This window comes from Gastrolobium bilobum, unplaced genomic scaffold, assembly GCF_033153095.1.
Source record: "Gastrolobium bilobum isolate Gb01-03AN ecotype WA unplaced genomic scaffold, APGP_CSIRO_Gbil_v1 utg82674, whole genome shotgun sequence".
Lineage (NCBI taxonomy): Eukaryota > Viridiplantae > Streptophyta > Magnoliopsida > Fabales > Fabaceae > Gastrolobium > Gastrolobium bilobum.
This window is the reverse complement of record NW_026897937.1, coordinates 29431-47771: the sequence shown is the minus strand read 5'-3', so window position 1 is coordinate 47771 and position 18341 is coordinate 29431. Positions and strand designations below refer to the sequence as shown.

General features: G+C 32.8%; 1 protein-coding gene across 1 annotated transcript; it reads right to left on the bottom strand.

The window, feature by feature from the left end:
- Window positions 1-3547: 3547 nt before the first annotated feature.
- Window positions 3548-5045, bottom strand: LOC133311579 (uncharacterized). The gene is made up of 3 exons (XM_061512638.1): window positions 4464-5045; window positions 3801-4346; window positions 3548-3664 (listed from the first exon to the last, which is right to left on the bottom strand). The coding sequence occupies exons 1-3, from the start codon at window positions 5043-5045 to the stop codon at window positions 3548-3550; spliced, it is 1245 nt and encodes a 414-aa protein (XP_061368622.1).
- Between the last annotated feature and the right edge of the window lie 13296 nt (window positions 5046-18341).

Here is an 18341-nt window from a genome sequence, read left to right as displayed (position 1 = left end):
TCAGGCAAAATCTGGCAAGAATGATATAGATGATCACCTTCACTTTCAAGTTTTGTCTTTAACATGAAGTTTATTCAAACAAGCCATCCATAAGAAGACTGCAATTTTGAAAGGCCTTTCCACTTCCAGATAGAAAACCAAAGCTTATCATCACTGGTGTTGGTCTCTGTGAGATGACAATAGACATTTTTCACAAAAGATTTATTTCAGCTGCTCCTCTTCCACTTTAAGCAATCAGAAGCATCACTAGAAAAATGGGGAACAATTGCTTTCAATCTAGTAAGAGTTACAGTATCAAGAAAGGTTGAGAGGTAGGTCCATTTCCAGTCTCCTATTGTTGATTCTATAGTATGGGCTAAGTTCTTTTTAGTAGGCAAAGGGATGTAGAAGTATCCCTTTAGGTTGAGCCTGTAATGAAAGCTTGCCACCATTAACGGATTTTGAGATGTTTCTGTATTACTGCACCGGTTAACTAGCGTTGAGGGAAATTTTAGAAGATTGGCTCTCTAGCGAGAGGGATTTCCAGAACGAGGAGCATATCTTGTGTTTAGAGTTGTTTTTAGCATCTTCTGCATTCTACCTTAGAAATAAGGAGCTAGCACAATCTTCCTTGGGTCTTAAGTTAATGGGACTCTTAAGGTTGTTTAGGCATATAGATATGAACATACCACACCACTTTAGGTAGCAAAACTTGCTACTAGAGAAATTTGTATCCAAGGCAATATGAAGAGCACCCGAAGTAAAACCCATTTATGGGAGCAGTGTTGAGTCTCAGAAGCAACCTAGTGAGGGGAAAATACTGAACTTAGCCTATGTCTTTTTATCACTTTTTAACACCATACCTCTGCTTTCTTTGCTATTTTACTAAGTTGTATTAACAAATCAACAATTCATCAAACACACAACTTTCAATTGCTCTTTGTTTTCTGCCCTGATCTCAACTGCTCTTATTTCTACAAAAAAATTGCTATTACCTTACTGTTTTCACGTTTGCTCTCACTAACCAAGGTGTATTGTCTCCCGACACAGCATTCTCCTTGCTGGTGACTTTTGCAAAGGATTTTTGTTTATCGTTCATTGTAGCTTCAACTTGAAAGCTCTTAATAGCTTCCCGAATCAATGATTCCGTTGGAATTTCTTCACCATTCTTTGTTCACTTGGTACTCTTTCTTGACATAGACAGTAACTCGATGTTATTATCTGTAGAAACCCCCATGAGAGCTTCGATGATCCACAGACGACAAAACTTTGATAGAAAGGGGTTTTTTTTTTTCACTAGCATACATACACGTGACTAACCCATTCTTCTGTAATTGTCGTGTTTTATCATATAATCCTTTAGACTTCAAAACGTTAAGGCTTGCTCTGCAGTTTATATTATTTATGCTAAAAAATTATTTCAACCGAAAAAATTTGCTAGTTGGATGATGAATCTTATATTTAATAAAAAATTACTTTAATCAAAAAACTTAAATGGTTAGACGAGACTATATTAATAATTACATATTTTTTTTAAATTTCCTTTTCATAATTTTGAATTGTGGAATAATTAATTGTATGCATAACATGAATGCGAAGGGAACATAGTCACATATATTAAGATTACTTTTATTCCCATCATGAATTGATGATAAAATTAATATTATTATTCACATTAATTAATGATTATATATATTCAGAGTTTCAAACTCAAACAAAAAATCAGCTTGTATAATGTATATAAATCATCACTTATTCATTTTTATTAAAATATTAAAAAAATACCTAATATTGAGCACTCAAAATCTAATTTAGATAAAGCTTATTACGCTTTTATGAGCCATAATATTATTTTTTTTGTATCAAATGTAACTTAAGGATTTAAAAAAGTGATTATAGGACGAGAAAATGCAATAATGCAAAATATTTATATAATAAAACGAGTGCGCTGTTGTTTTACTAATATTTGTGCAAGTAGGTGCAAGTATACGCAATAAATAATATAAGATATATTTGAGACCCAAGTATTGTTTCCATCAGGATCATGGCACCTTTCATGTTGCAAGGAAGTCTAAAACTAAAATAAAAAGGCTGAAGCAGAAAATTGTTTTTGAAATTTTATAGTTGAAATTCAAAATTTAAATAAGCTATTACAATAAACAGATGAAAGTCTCTATCAGCTAGGAAATATATAAATATTTCTTCTAAAAGGATTAATAAACTTTAAAATCAGAGATGCTGATGAATAATAATGGATGAGTTAAAGTGTAGAAACTTGATTAAAAACAAAGGAGCAGAAGCAGGTTCAGGTTTTCTCCAAACACCAGAGCTAGAACGCATGAAAAAGTAAGTTGCTTCTCAACATTTTCAGTTCAACATGGGATTTATGTTGCTAATGTTTCTCAACACATAGCATTTTTTTCTTAAAATTACAGCCCACATATTTTCACTGCAACTGCGAATTTTAAAGTCATTTAATACCATCCCATAAGTTGTATGGTGATGAACTCCATCTCTAAAGTTTCATATCCACTAAATAATCTCTTATTTAGTGTCCATATGCTTGAAGTGAGTTCTAATGTTCGTTGTTTCTCTACAACTAACACTTAAAATTAATTGCATGCTTTTGGCATGAAAACAAACAATTTTACCTTAAAATCTACTTGCAATCAAACAGGATTTATATTAAAAATAAAAAATTTCAATAACAAAGGGCGATGGGTACTCAGTCTTCCCCACACCTGTGGTGTTCTTTAGCTCATACCCATAGGGTTATGAGCATGCAAAAACAGTAACAAGAAAAGCAATAAAAAATTAAACAAAAATCAAATAAAATTATCCCAGAAGATACACCATATTATGAGCTCTGTTATAACCTTTCAAAATAAAAATACCTAAAAAGCACAAAATAAAAACCCTTCAGACAAAACTAAGAGCACCCTATTTTATCCTTTAAAATTCTTCTCTTCTTATAGCCAGGCCCCCTCTCTACTTTCCAATTTCAGCTCCACAACCTCTCTCTTTTGTCTTTTTGTTTTTTCAATTTTCCCTTCTGAGATAGCTGCGTCCATTGGGTCATAATTTGGCCTTTTAAAACCTGCAAAAGTCAAAAATATATGTTAGCCCATCTGTCTTTTCTTCAGGATGATTCATGAATTGGGCTGGTTCTTTTAACAAAGAGACCCCAAAATAAGATTTTAAGTTTCTTTTCAGAGATTTATCATGCGCGAAAGAGATAGAGATTTTAGGTACAATATTCTATAATTATTATTATTTAATATTTTTGCATTTAATATTTTTTTAAAACAAAATAATGAAAGTCCTTAGCAATAGTTCTTCACTCGTCTTATGATCAATATTCAACGTCACTAATAGCATTTACTCGAGTGATTTTACAAAAAGAGAAGAATTCAATCAAGCTAATAATATTACGTGAAAACGTAGCTAACAAGTTTGTGTGATAAGGGATAAATGTTATAATTAAAATAGAATATAATATTCAGAAAAGGGAGTTTAAAAATCACAACACCAATTGACGGAAAAAAAATAAAATCAAACACCATTGAATTCACTCAAACCTGAGGTTACCAGCTTTAGTTTCCTCCTCTGGTTTCTTCCAAAGGTAAGACAGGCCTTGGCTCAAAGCTTCTTTGGTAGTCAAAGAAGCCCACAACAAGTTTAGTGCCTGACCATTTAGAGATAATGTAAGTCAGACTTTAAACCAATAATAATTCTCAGTAAATTCATTAATAATCATTAAATTTTAAAGTATCAATATTCAAAGTAAAAGATAAAATTAGTCCAAAAAATGTATTTGTTACCTCTGTCTCCCCAATGCTCACCACATGTTTCTGCAGATCATCCAATGGTACATTCAGCTTTTGAAGAAAGGAAATGCCAGAAGTATTTCCACATGGTGTCACTTGCAGATCATTCCATACCGTAAATAGTGATGAACTCCTCACAAATCCACCAATATTATTAGAGGATATTATTAGATCTCTTATACAAGCAAAGGGAGTGCGTGAAGGCCTTGTGAACCCCAATGAATTGAGCTCATTCACACTTTGGTAAACAAATTTCTTACCAAATAGCTCTAGAATAGATGCATAAGGTGTTGTGAGAACCCTACATAAAAAATCAACAAAGTCATGCTCAGCCTCAGCATACAGGATCTCGTTCTTTGACTTTCTCACCATTACAGCGAGGTTCATAACACAGTTAAAATGCCTGCCCTCAAATTCAGATTTGATTTTTTGCTTTATTTTTGGCGAGTGAACGTATGTTTGCTTAGATTCTCCATTCATCAAAAATAAATCGTTGAGAGGGGATTCCGAGAATAATGCTTGATTTACTATGTCCAACATCTAAAAAAAAAAAAAAACAAAGGTACGTATAAGCACATTAATTCATCAAACAGCTCACAATACGTACCAATTTAAAAGAAATATAAATTAAAAGACATATATATATATATATATCACCTCCTTCAAGCCAACATTTATGGACATTTCAGTCAGCTCATTGAAGTTTTTGTAGCCAAGTTGGACAAGTTGGTCCACACAGTTGTTGGGAGAACTTTGAAGCACCTTTAAATCATTAAAAATTAAGTACATGCTTTTCTCGTTAATAAAACCAGTATTCATACGGGTTTCCTCAGAGTGCCTACAGCTGAGGTGCTCTCTTTTAAGCTCTTGATCATTCACAATCAATCTCAGTTTCTGGCAAAGGTCTTCGCTAGGGTTGCACGGAAAAAGGAACCTATTTTTAAACCTTGCAGCAAAGAAAACATCAGCATCAAGATTTATCACGCTCTGGTACAGATTGTTGATGCAACCGATCTCTCTAATTGAACCTATCTTATTTGGTTGATCATCGAGATTTTCATCAGCGGCAATACTCTTCATGCTCTTACGTTGCAGACACATGATAGTTCCCAATGGAAGTTTGAGCAAACCAAACAAAATGCCTATCAAGTCTCCACCTGCTTCTGCCATAACTACATGATTTCTTTCTTTGTCCACGAAAAGTTTCAAAGGAAACTTTGTTTCTCGCTCAAAAGCCATAAATCTGGAGAACCCAACACAACCCTACTATTGTTTGAGAGAGAGAGAGAGAGAGAGAGAGAGAGAGAGGGATCAATACGTTAGGGTTTGCCACTACGTACTATTTAAGTATAAGAATATCCAGGGGTGTATTTGGATTGGGATTAGAATTTTAATGGTTTATTTTGGACAAAAAAATCCATTGGTATTCAATTAGAATTTTAATGGATAAAAAAAGAAGTCACATGGTATATTCGATTAGGATTTTAAATGAGTATTTTAGAGTTCGTTCAAATCCGTTGGTATTCAATTAAGATTTTAAACAATGAAAAAAATTAATCTTGTGATATTCAAAAATCTAACGATTTTAATGAATTTTCTATTGGTGTGGATTCGTGAGATTTTTTAGTAAAAAATATAAATAGGATGTCTCTCACAATCTCACCCTAACCCTTAGGATTTCTTGAGATTTCTCTATTGTAGTGTTTTCTTCTTCCTTCGTCAAGTTGACCCGCTCGAAATCGGATTCGCCATAGGAGCTTCCTCAAAACTCAAAAATAGCATATTTTTTAGCGATTTTCATCACAAAATAACCCAGAAACAACAAACCAACGAGATTTTAATATAATCTATCTCAAAAATAACATATTTTTGAACCATTTATGAAATTTGTTGGAAGTTTAAAAAGTGAATTTTTAAGTTATGGGTCGCGTTTTTTTTCTTGGCACAAAAAGGTGTGATCTTTATATTAAAAACAACATAAAACAAAGGGAAAATAACAGGGGAACTATAACCATCAAACCAATTTTCGTTTTACATCAATGAAACAATATCAATTTAAAGAAAGATTGAAACTTTCATTATATGAACCCTATATTTCATAATAATACATTCGTGAACGAAATTTTTTCACCATAGGAAACAATTTCAAACAATTTTTGTGTCAATAGATAACTAAAAACTTGTTTTTCCAAAAGCCCCAAAGTAATTTAAGGTTTCAATGTATCGATTAAAAAAAATTGAAAAACTTTCTAAACTTTCATGTAATAAAACCCAAAAATTCAGATTCGAAATATTCTTAGAATATTCAATGAAAATATGCATATAATATATGGTTAGAAAACTCTCATCACGTAGAATAAAAATCTCAAAATTTTCAAGATCAATTGCAAAAAATTTCAAACGAGATTTTATTATGAATTTTAGGTTCTATATGCAAATTTAGAATTATTTTAATAATTAAAAAAAAATTGGGTCTTATAATCATATATGCATAGCTTTAGGTTCTATATGCAAAATGTTGATGCATGAAAGATTAGTATAACTTTAGATATGTGAAAAGCTGTTCTTAGTAATTTTGAATGTTGTTAAAAATTATATTATGTTTTACTGATTGGGAAAATTATATTAGGTTTTATTTTTTTATTAATTTCATTGCATTTCTTTGTTTATTTTTTTATGGGAAAGGTTATACATACAACCTATTTTTGTTTATAACATTTTACAACCACATCTTAACCGTTGATTTTTGTCAATCAACGGTTATTACTTTCACAAATTAAACTCATTAATTAATATTTAATTCGCAATGATAACCGTTGATTGACGGAAATCAACGGTTAAGATATGGTTGTAAACAAAAATAGGTTATAAGTATAATCTTCCCTTTTTTCCATTGACTCTTGTAATTTTGAATTTTTGTTAAAAATTCATATGATTTTTTAAAATCTTATAAATCCATATTGTCCTTTCAAATCTTATAAAGTCTATTAAAATCCTTTAAAATCTAATCTTATGAAATCTTGATGGTAAGAAAAGTCTTTAAAATTTCTCCAATTCTAAATAGTTTTTTAAAATCTATAAAATTTTGTAACTCAAATAAGTCTTTTAAAATTCTAATCTAATACACCCCTTAATTACAAAATATTGATTGATGACTTCAAACGATATCTCAAATTTTGAATTCTGAAAACCATTAGCATTCATTCCCTATGTATAATTCTTTTTATTACCATTCATTCCCTAATTTTCTGTCTAATTTCTACTTGTTTTTCTCCTATATGAATCATTTGATTTGATACCTCAATTATTTTCTCATATGAATTTTCTTCTCTAAGACCTCTTCTATCACAACACATGCACATTTTTTTTTTTTACAAATCTCCGTCATTAATGAACCTGCCTTTTTTAAAAATAATTTTATATTATTCAAATATTAAATTCCAAATTTAGGATCCATCTCCATTAAATACTCAATTAGAACCAATCTTCTTTTAAACATAACAACGGTGATTCTCCATGATTTAAGCCTCCGAATAGTTTCGCGGGATTTTGTAATCAATTCAAATAATGTGAGACCCGCAATACTACATACGTTGGTTGCAAGCTTCATAACCAGGTCCGGAACATATATGAACACTAAATATTTTTTTAATAGATAAAATTTTAAGCAATGATGAAAGGGAATGTAACGATTTTTTTGCCACCTTAATCTTTTTTTTTTTGTTTCTTCCTTTATAATTAATATTTTTGCAATCCTAATTCTTCTTCCGAGTTAAATTTTATTTTAATTTTCTTTGATTTTTACATATATATTGCTTATCAGTAGGGGTGTAAATGGGTCAGGCTAGTCCAGCCCGGCCTACATTAAGCCTGGCTTGGCCCGGCCTTTCAGAAAAGTAGAGTAGGCTTAGGCTTTTAAGAAAGTTTTTATAACAAATAGGCCGTAGGTCAATTTTGTCAAGCCTTGTAGGCTGACCTATCTAATTTATTAAAAATAAAATAATATTTATTTTATGTGGCATGGCAAAGTATCAATACCAACCCTAATTTTTAGATGAATGACATTCTCTTGTAGATTTTATTTTAGCACCCAATAATTGTATTTTTCTTATTTTCCCCATTTCTTTGACTCTATTCCTCTATGATATACATTCTAAAGCTGGGTATTATGTTTACTCCTTCTTGTTTGTTATTTTTTCTTATGAGAACTACTAGTACATTCATGAATGAAACTTTCTTTGCTCTAACAATTATTTTCTTTGCTTAGTATCTACACTGGTAGGCCTACAAAGCCTGTAGGTCATGTCGGGCTTTCTTATTTTTAAAAATAAGTCGGGCTTGACTTACAAATAAAGTCTTTAATAGGCCAGTAAGTCAGATAGGTTAATTTTTTTTTACGTAAGCTTGGATCAGGAAGGCCAAAGTCCAACCCAGCCCATTTATAGCGCTACTTACCAGCGTTGTTTTGCAGCTTCTACATTTTAACCTATTGAGATGATAAAGAGAAGAGGGTTTCACGATAGAAGAAAAGGAGTCTTGGAGTAAGCGGAGGTTGTCACTACTTCAATGCTTTTTTGTGGCTATATTGTTTTTTTATATTTTAATCGAGATAATTTTATTTCAAAATTTAATATCCGACTGAAAGTTTATTCCAAATTTATAAAATATTATTTAAATATAAACTTGTTTTTTTGGTGACAGATAAATATAAACTTTCGAAATATATAAAAGAATCATTTAGTGATATTCTTTTTTTTTCAATTTTTATAAGATTTATTACAAACAATCAACATAACGAATGTTTTAATTTGATGGTTAAATCGATAAAAAGCTATATTTTTTATAAAAATAATCCTTCTTGTTATATATATATATATATATGGGGTGAAATTCTTTGACACCGATGACAAATTTTAAAATTTGACATCAAATCCTATCCGTTTATTTCCTCCAATCAAAGGTTATCATTTATAAGGAATTAATAATTAATTAATAAGTGTAATTCTCAATAAATGATAACCGTTGATTGTCGAAAATAAACGGTTATGATTTGGTGTTAGAATTTGGTGTCAAATTTCAAAGTTTGACATCGGTGTCAAAGGATTTGTCCTTATATATATATATATATATATATATATATATATATATATATATATATATATATATATATATATATATATATGAGGTAGATCCTTTAACACCGGTGTCAAATTTAAAGTTTGACACCTCATCTGAGAGCCGTTAGATCAAAAAAGATCAATGGTGTCACATGCTTACAAATCAGAGTCGTTGATCTTTTTTGATCAAACGGCTCTCAGATGAGGTGTCAAACTTTAAATTCGACACCGGTGTCAAAGGATCTTACCTCTATATATATATTTCTGCAACCGCTTTATGTACAACAACGACAGGTGTATGGTTATAATTTCTCACATTTAATGCTTTCATCTTTTGCATGGTTATGATTTTCCGCATTTAATGCTTTCAAGTATATATATGGCAAGTATTTGATTGCTGCACGTACAGCAGCTGCTGCAAAAATGTAAACCCCTATATATATATGAGGTATAATCCTTTGACATCAGTGTCAAATTTAAATTTGACACCTCATCTGATAGTCATTAGATCAAAAAAGATCAATGGTGTCACATGCTTACAAATCAGAGTCGTTGATCTTTTTTGATCTAACAGCTAAGGGTGTTCATCAACTGATCCAAACCGTGATAACCGATCCGAAAAATGATAACCGAAAACTGAAAAAAAAAAATCGCAAATTTTAATTGGATTGGATCGATTTTCGGATGGATTGATAAAAACTGATCCAATCCAAATCGATCCAATGTATTAATTTTTCTTTACCTACTTGGGCCTTTCTGCAATCATAGTCCAAAATTTTTTATACCCAAGACCCATTAACCCATCAACTAAATCCAAGAAAAAACATAATCATATCTCATCAACAAAATTTTATTTATGTAGAGCTTCATATCTCATTGCCCAAAAAAAACTATATTATCGTTTACTGATGTTTTTGTATTTCAATTTTTTTTTTACAAAGCCAATATATACAAAAGATGTTATTTGCACAATAATCATGAAACAAATTTTAGGATTTTCAAAAAACTAAAAACTGATCCAATCTAAACAGAAAAAAATTGTATTGGATTGGATCAAATTTAAAAAAAAAATCAAACTGAATGGATGATTACATGCTTTTATCTTTTGTATAGTTATGATTCCCCATATTTAATAATTTCACACACACACACACACACATATATATATATGGGGGAAATGTTTCTGCAGTTAATGCAGATAAGTTATCTGCATTTATTCTCAAAACGACGTCGTTTTGGTATTGAAATCTTAAAAAATTATAAATATAAAGACTATTATAACCCTGAAATAAATTAAAATTACAAAAAACCATGATTTTCGCCCCAAAACGACGTCGTATTGAGCTTACTGCAGATAAGTTATCTGCAGTAACTGCAGAAAAAGTGAACCCATATATATATATGGTAAAATCATTTATGTAGCCGTTTTACGTACAGCAACGACAGGTGTGTGGTTATGATTCCTCACATTTAATGGTTTCATATTTTGTATGGCTATGATTCCCCGCATTTAATGCTTCACATATATATATATATATATATATATATATATATATATATATATATATATATATATATATATATACATGGCAAGTATTTGATTATTGCATGTACAGCAGCTACAGAAATGTAAACCCCTATATATATATATTGTTGGAAGTATTCAAGTATGAGTTGTAAAGAAGTACTACATTGACTAGACATAGACCAAGTGATGACCATATAAGTGCAAAAGACCTATAAACCCAGAGTGAGAAAGTTTTGGGTTGAGATGTGGTGTCAGTCTACTTATTGTGGTTTATCACTTGGCCCATGGATGTATCCCTTGCAAAGGATTTTGGGCTCCCTCGTACCATTCTTAACATATATATATATATATATATATATATATATATATATATATATATATATATATGGCATGATATCCTTACACCAATGTAAGAATAACAAATTTTATACCAAATCTTGATTATCGATTTGTTTGCACCCTATATATATGCGGGATAGGTTATTCTACCTACTATTTAGTACTGTTAAGAATAATTTCAATCCAAAAATTTTGCTTGTTGGATGATGCATTTGATAGCATGTAAAGAACTATTTCAACCTAAAAATTTAAAATATTAGGTGAGACTACATTGCTAATTTTTATTCATAATTTTAAATTGTGGAGTAATGGTTGGTATGCATAACATGAATTCGATGTAAGGCATAATCAAATATGTAAGTTTACTCTTCTTTCTAGTGGATTTGGATGAGAAAATTCCCCATGATTTTCTGTACACAAAGGTAACAGTTTCCCTTTGATATCAATGAAGATATTAATCCAACCAAAGCAACTTATCCAGGAATGTCCCCATCAGACCTTATATTGGCTAGAATTGAATGCCAAGAACTGCTAAAGCAAGGACTGATAGAGCCTAACAAATCTCCATGGGCATGTCAAGCCTTTTATGTGGAGAAAAGGTCAGAAAAATCAGAGGCAAGAAAAGATTAGTGATTGACTATAGGCCTCTAAATCATTTTTTGCAGGATGATAAGTTTCTTATTCCAAAGGTTGACACACTTCCTATCCTTTTTAAGGAAGCTCATATCTTTTCCAAGTTTGATATGAAAGCAGGTTTTTGGCAACTTGGATTAGATCCTGCTGATAGATACAAGACTGCTTTCTGCATTCCGAATGCCCAATACCAATGGAAAGTGCTTCCATTTGGTCTCAAAGTAGCTCCTTCTCTTTTCCAGAAAGCAATGACCAGAATTTTTGCTCCACTTTTAGATACAATTCTTATCTATATTGATGATGTTCTTCTTTTTTCTAAAAATATGGAAGAACACAGGAAACTGCTCAATCAGTTTGCAGAACTAGCTAATCAATACGGACTTATGCTCTTCGAGAAGAAGATCCATATTGCCCAAACTGAAGTTGATTTTCTGGGAATGCATTTCTCAAAAGGAATGTATCAGCCACAGCCACACACTGCAGAAGGACTTGCAGAATATCCTGATGAAAATCTCACTTTTAAACAGATTCAACAGTTTTTAGGAATTGTTAATTATGTGAGAGATTTCATTCCTAATGCAGCAAAGTATACCAGTGTACTGTCCAAGCTGTTAAAGAAAAATCCTCCTCTGTGGGGTCCAGAACAAACTCAAGCTGTCAAGGAACTAAAGAAGATTGCTCAGAATCCACCAGCCCTGAAGATTCCCAGTACTGGTAAAAGAATTCTTCAGACAGATGCTAGTGATCATTTCTGTGGAGCGGTTCTCATTGAAGAAGCTGAAAACAAGAAGTACTACTGTGGACATGCAAGTGGTCAATTCACAGATGCAGAGCTACATTATCATACCACTTACAAAGAAGCCCTAGCAGTCAAAAATGGAATCAAGAAATTTGATTTCCATCTTCGTGGTCATAATTTTGAAGTCCAGATGGATAATTCTTCTTTTCCAAAAATCCTGGAATTCAAGAACAAAATGCCACCAGATCCTCAAATCCTCAGGTTAAAAGATTGGTTTTCCAGATATGATTTCACCGTCAAACATATCAAAGGAAGCCATAACATTATCCCTAACCTCTTATCTAGACCTTCCAGATCAACCAAACCAAAAGCCCCTGTCCAGGTCATTTCTAGCATAACCAGTGCTCCATTTCCTCTGATATACATGAATGAACCATTACCTAGAACAGCCAAACAAAAAAGAGTCTATCCTCCAGAATTAGGCCAACCTACCTCAGTCTACCAGATCCAAAAGTTTTCCAAAGACTTTTATTTTTATTACTGTTATAAGGTAGGAAAAGAAAAAACACAAGAAATTATTCCCTCTGTCGTTAACCCAGAAATTCATTTCCTGCACATCCTAGAAGTTTTTCCTGCCATAGGATGGGATATTTCAAAAAACACACTCTGGTGCATTTGGTGTCTCACAGTTAATTATTCAGTTCCTCTTGCTCTTAAAGTCCAAAGGGCTTATGAGATCCTTATAACTCCTGATGCAGTAGATGCTTTCTTATGGACTTTGTTGGAATGGTATTCTCCTATACCATGGTGGAGAAAAGAACTACACAAGATTATTCTAGCCAAGGAAAAAGAAGGAAAAATTGAAGAAGAGATCTCAAAGATCACTGCCATTTTCATTATTCACAGACCTTACTGGCAAAGGCCCGATGGAATTCTTTGGTCTCAGAATATTGCATATCTTTGGGGATATTTCAATGATTATCCATTAGATCCATGTTCCAAGAAGACTTTGTTGAAACATGTCCAAGAACTTAATGGATATGTAGAACCAGAAAACCAGCCCAGTTCATCACATGACCCAGGCCCAAGTTCATAATATAGCCTAGATCCAATGCAAGTTGATTTGATCTTTGATGATGTCATGAATCCAAATGTTGATGTTATGAAATAGATAATTGAGGAAAAAGCCAAAGCAGACCCACCTTGGTGGAAAAAGATGTATGGTGAGGTCCACGGAGAAGAAAAAAAAGCTCTCAACTTGTCCATTAGCACAGACACTAATGATGATGTCTAGGACACTTGTGTGGTTATGATTTAAAGTGTGTGCAATAAATCAACTTTTAGAAAAGTTGTTTGTCTTATTGTATAATTATGTCTAGTGTGATGTAATTTCCTTTTTTGTTGTTATTATGGGTTCCTTGCCTATAAAAGGAACTTAGTGTGTGCTTGTATTCTCAGAATGAGTTTGAAAGAAATAAAAGCTTGTGTGTTCTCTATGAGTTTCTAAAGAGTTCTTTCTTCTCTCCGAAAGCTTAGTATAATGTTCTTACTATAGTTACTAATCTCTGGATGAGAAAGTTAGTATGCTCTACGCTTACCCTGCAAAGGGATCCTGTGTATCAGAAAACGGACTCTGTGATGATCCAATCTTACAGTCCTCTCATCTTTAAGGATTCATGGATGATAGTCTCCAAGGAAAGAGTTAAGAGACTAAGAGATGCCGTGAAATGCTCAGATAGATGGATGACTAGTTCATGGATTCTTAAGGATTGTGAGGCTCCCGAACACTTTCTGCTTTTATGGGAAGAGCTATTCATATTATTATTTCATATAATAATGATTAAAGGACAAGAAAATACAATGATGAATGGGAAAAATCCATATAATAATACATCAGTGGGTGAAACCAATATATGAAGAAAAGGATAAAGTCACTACACGGGATTTAGCGGCGGCTTTTTTGGATTTACGGTGGGTTGAACCGCCACTAACAAATCTAGTGGCCAATTGAAAACCAGTAAGTAACAAAATGCATGCATGTATTTATAAGAAGAAGGAGATCACAAATTATCTAAAACTATATGGATTAACTTGTCAATACAAAAGCTGAAAATTTTTGTAACAACCGGTGTTTTAAAACTCGGATCGGTCATCAACTTGGTCGAGGTATTGAGTCACTGGGTCAGTGGTTCAACCGGGTTCAACCAGATCTCAAAATAATATATAATAAATATTAATATATTAATTTTGACATTTCCTCAAACAGGTTATACACAAAAAATTTGAATACTAGCATTAGTTTTAAATTAAACAAATCAGTATATCAATTAAACAAATTAGTTTTAAATTTCAAATCAGTATATCCTCATATTAATATCTATCTTCTTTTTGTTTCGTTTTTAGTTCCTTAAACTTGTAGTGATGATTTTTGCCACATGATGAGAAAAATAAGAGAACTCGTGAGCTATCACGTTGTTGTGCTTCATATGAACAATTAAATATGATTCTAAACGATTTGGAAAAGCACACAGAACACATCTCTGAAAAAGTTGCTGATATAGTTCAACGTATAAGGGAGATTGAGGAGGAAAATAAAGTGACTCATTGATTGCCTGAATCTGAGTGGGAGAGAATCTCACGGTCACTGTGCTCCTCCGGCGGCGCCACCATGTTGGTCCTTAGCCTTAAGGCAGCCTCATGTGCTGCCATGTATATGTGGTCAGCGTTGTTGCTCATGGGGCGAGGAAGTGTTCTAGCAAGTTGAGCCTGGGTTCGCGCTCCCTGAAATGTAAGGCAATGATGTCAGTAAGTATGCAGCTACTGCCATCTCTGGTGCCTTGAAGCTCCCTAACCAGATTCTGGTCTTGGTTTGAAGGTTGAGAAGTTCCACATCGACGAGGAGATCAAAAAGATACATGTTTATAAACTGCTTTGGATGGACCCATAACAAGTTGCGTTGCTCATGTTAAGTATTTGGATGGGTTGCTATGCTAATAACCCAGCGGATCTCAGGCTTTTACAAAACTGGTTGGTTGAACCCGATTGGGACTGGGCCAAAATGGTTAGACTATCTTATCACATCCAATGTGTAACTCGAACCAGCCAAAGGATAACCCGGTTACTGGGTTGACCCAGCTTTCTTATGTCTTGGTTAAAAACTGAATGCAACTCGATACATAAATATACATACTTCTAAATAATAATAGAAAGGGTAAATCTCAACATCGGATAATTTTTTTAAATACTAATAATACTTTAGTCTAATGTATATTAGGGTTTTTAGCTTAAATAAAATATTTTTAACTATACATACATGTATGTATGTATGTATACCCAAATTTGGCCAAGTAATAAGTAAGGGTTTAAATAAATAAATTTAAAATATTTAATAATATAAAATTCTACTTAAAAATATAATTAAATCTAAATAATTTCAAAATTAAAATGAGTTGAACTCGAAAAAAAAAATTAATTTGCATTGAACCAAGTTTAAGTTAAAATATATATATATATATATATATATTTTTAAATTAATTTATCCTAGGTTAAAAAAATTAATCAAAATCTTTTTTTTTAAAGTTATTTCTTTATAGGATCCTTGCCCGCTTCTTTTAAAAATAACCATTGCCGTATATTCATTTTGGCAAAATGGCTCAGCTCGAATTAGTTGATACTTTAATATATTACAGCACAGTGGCGGAGCTAAGATTTCATTTCAGCTGGGGTCAAAAAATTTGACACATCAAATTATTAAAATTATTAGGAAAAAAATAATCATGAATTCTAGCATATTTATCTAAATTATTTATTAAATAATATCACTTAATATTAAAAATTTAAATAAACAATAGACAACTATTACATATCAAAACAAATAGCCTAATACAACTAACGTATTCTTTTAAAAGTTCTCACTATTTAACGTTATATATCAAAAATTCTCATTATATATCACATTTAACGTTACAAATAGCCTAAACGTATATCAAAACAATAGGCTATTAAATGAAAAATAATTTTTAAAAAATTCAGCAGGGGCCAGGCCCCATCTATGCACTACGTGGCTACGCCACTTATACTGTACTTGGGAACTAGCTAAGCCGATGAAATTCAAGTGGTTAATATTGTGATGGTTCGATGAAATTGACTGAGTTAAGAAATGATTTGAACTCATGAAATTGAAATGTTGAAGAACAAGTGAAGTGCAGCAAATCAAATCACTGTTAAAATAATCTCTTATTTAGTGTGCATATGCTTGAAGTGAGTTCTAATATTCGTTGTTTCTCAACAACTAACACTTAAAATTAAGGAAAATCATTATCTCATTTTACATTTTACGTGAGATATAATTATCTTATGTTATTCTCGTATTAAAAATTGTGCTATCATTTTTATTTTTATTTTAATAGGTGGTGGGTCTCATCACATCATATGTTTATAGTAGGAGATAACTATACAACATGAGAAAATAGAATCCCTAAAATTAATTGCATGCTTTTGGCCTGAAAACAAACAATTTTACCTTAAAATCTACTTGCAAGCAAACTGGATTTATATTAAAAATAAAATAGCATTTCAATAACAAAGGGCGTTGGGTACTCAGTCTTCCCCACTCCTATGGAGTTCTTTAGCTCATACCCATAGGATTATGAGCATGCAAAAACAGTAACAAGAAAAGCAATAAAAAATTAAACAAAAATCAAATAAAATTATTCCAGAAGCTACACCATATGATGAGCTCTGTTATAACCTTCCAAAATAAAAATACCTAAAAAGCACAAAATAAAAACCCTTCAGAACATACCCAAGAGCATACCCTCATTTTACCCTTTAAAATTCTTCTCTTGTTATAGGCAGGTCCCCTCTCTACTATCCATTTTTTTTTTTTAAATACAATTAGGGGCTAAAGCCCCAAGAAACAAAACAAAACTAGCACATAGAATCCATGGCCAGCAGCGGCCCAATCCCCATAGGGCGATCCTTATACAAAATAAAGTTTTCCTCTCCTGGGAAGCTAATTTTAGCCAACATATCAGCACATCTGTTTCTACCTCTGGCAATGTGAATGAATTGAATATGCCACTCCTCTTTTCTCCATTCTTTAATGCAGTTTACCATGTGTAGGGGGGCACCTTCCCCATCGTTCTTGTTAATTGCCTCTATGGCAATAGCCGAGTCGCTTTCCACAATAAGCTGCTTAGCTCCTTTATCCCAGGCAACTTGCAGCCCTTTGTTGATAGCCCATAACTCAGCAATCAAAGGGGAACATCTTCCTATCCGATACGAAAAGCCTGATACCCACATCCCATTCTCTTTTCTTATGAGGCCACCACACGAGGCTATCCTTTGATTCTTCTCAACTGCCCCATCAACATTCAACTTCCACCATCCAGTGGGTGGGAGACACCATTTCTCGTTGCTAGTGATCCTGGCTGGGATGGAATTGCGCATGTTGTTGTCCAGAGCTGACATAATATCACTAATATACCTTGAGATAGTGAGTATTGGTTTAAATGGCCGGCTCTCCTTGGGATTGCGTATCTCCTGGTTTCTCCAATACCACAAATGCCAGATTGTTGTCATGAAAACATCTATCCATCTGAGGTTGAGACTGCTATTCCACTCTTCATTTAAGTTCTTTGCCAGCCACTCATCTAGTCCTACCGTGAGGAACTCATCAGGAACCGCATTACTAAACCAGTCTTTCCAGACCTGAGTTGCAGCTGGGCAATCTCTCAACACATGCAGAGTATCTTCTACTTTGTTAGTGCATTTGAGGCAGAAGGCATCTCCTCCCCACCTCGAAGTTGTACTCTTTGTAAGCAGTTTATCATGTAGCACAAACCACGCAAAGGTTCTCATCCTCATAGGACCTTGCCACTTCCATATAGACATCCATATATGGTTGGTAGCTAAGTATTCAAAACCCATAATAGCCGTGTAGGCATTTTTGACAATTCTCCCTTCCCCTACGTCCTTTTTCCAAATAAGCTTGTCCTGCCCCTTGTTAGAATTGGGAGGGGGGATAGCTCGAATTATCTGAACAGTGTCCTCTTGAAGAAATCTTCTGATCAGCTCGAGGTTCCATTCCCCAGTTGTACTATCCATAAGCTCCTCACACGTTTGGATGAGACTTGTATTATCTAGAGGCCTACTGGTTAACACATTCAGAGGGATAT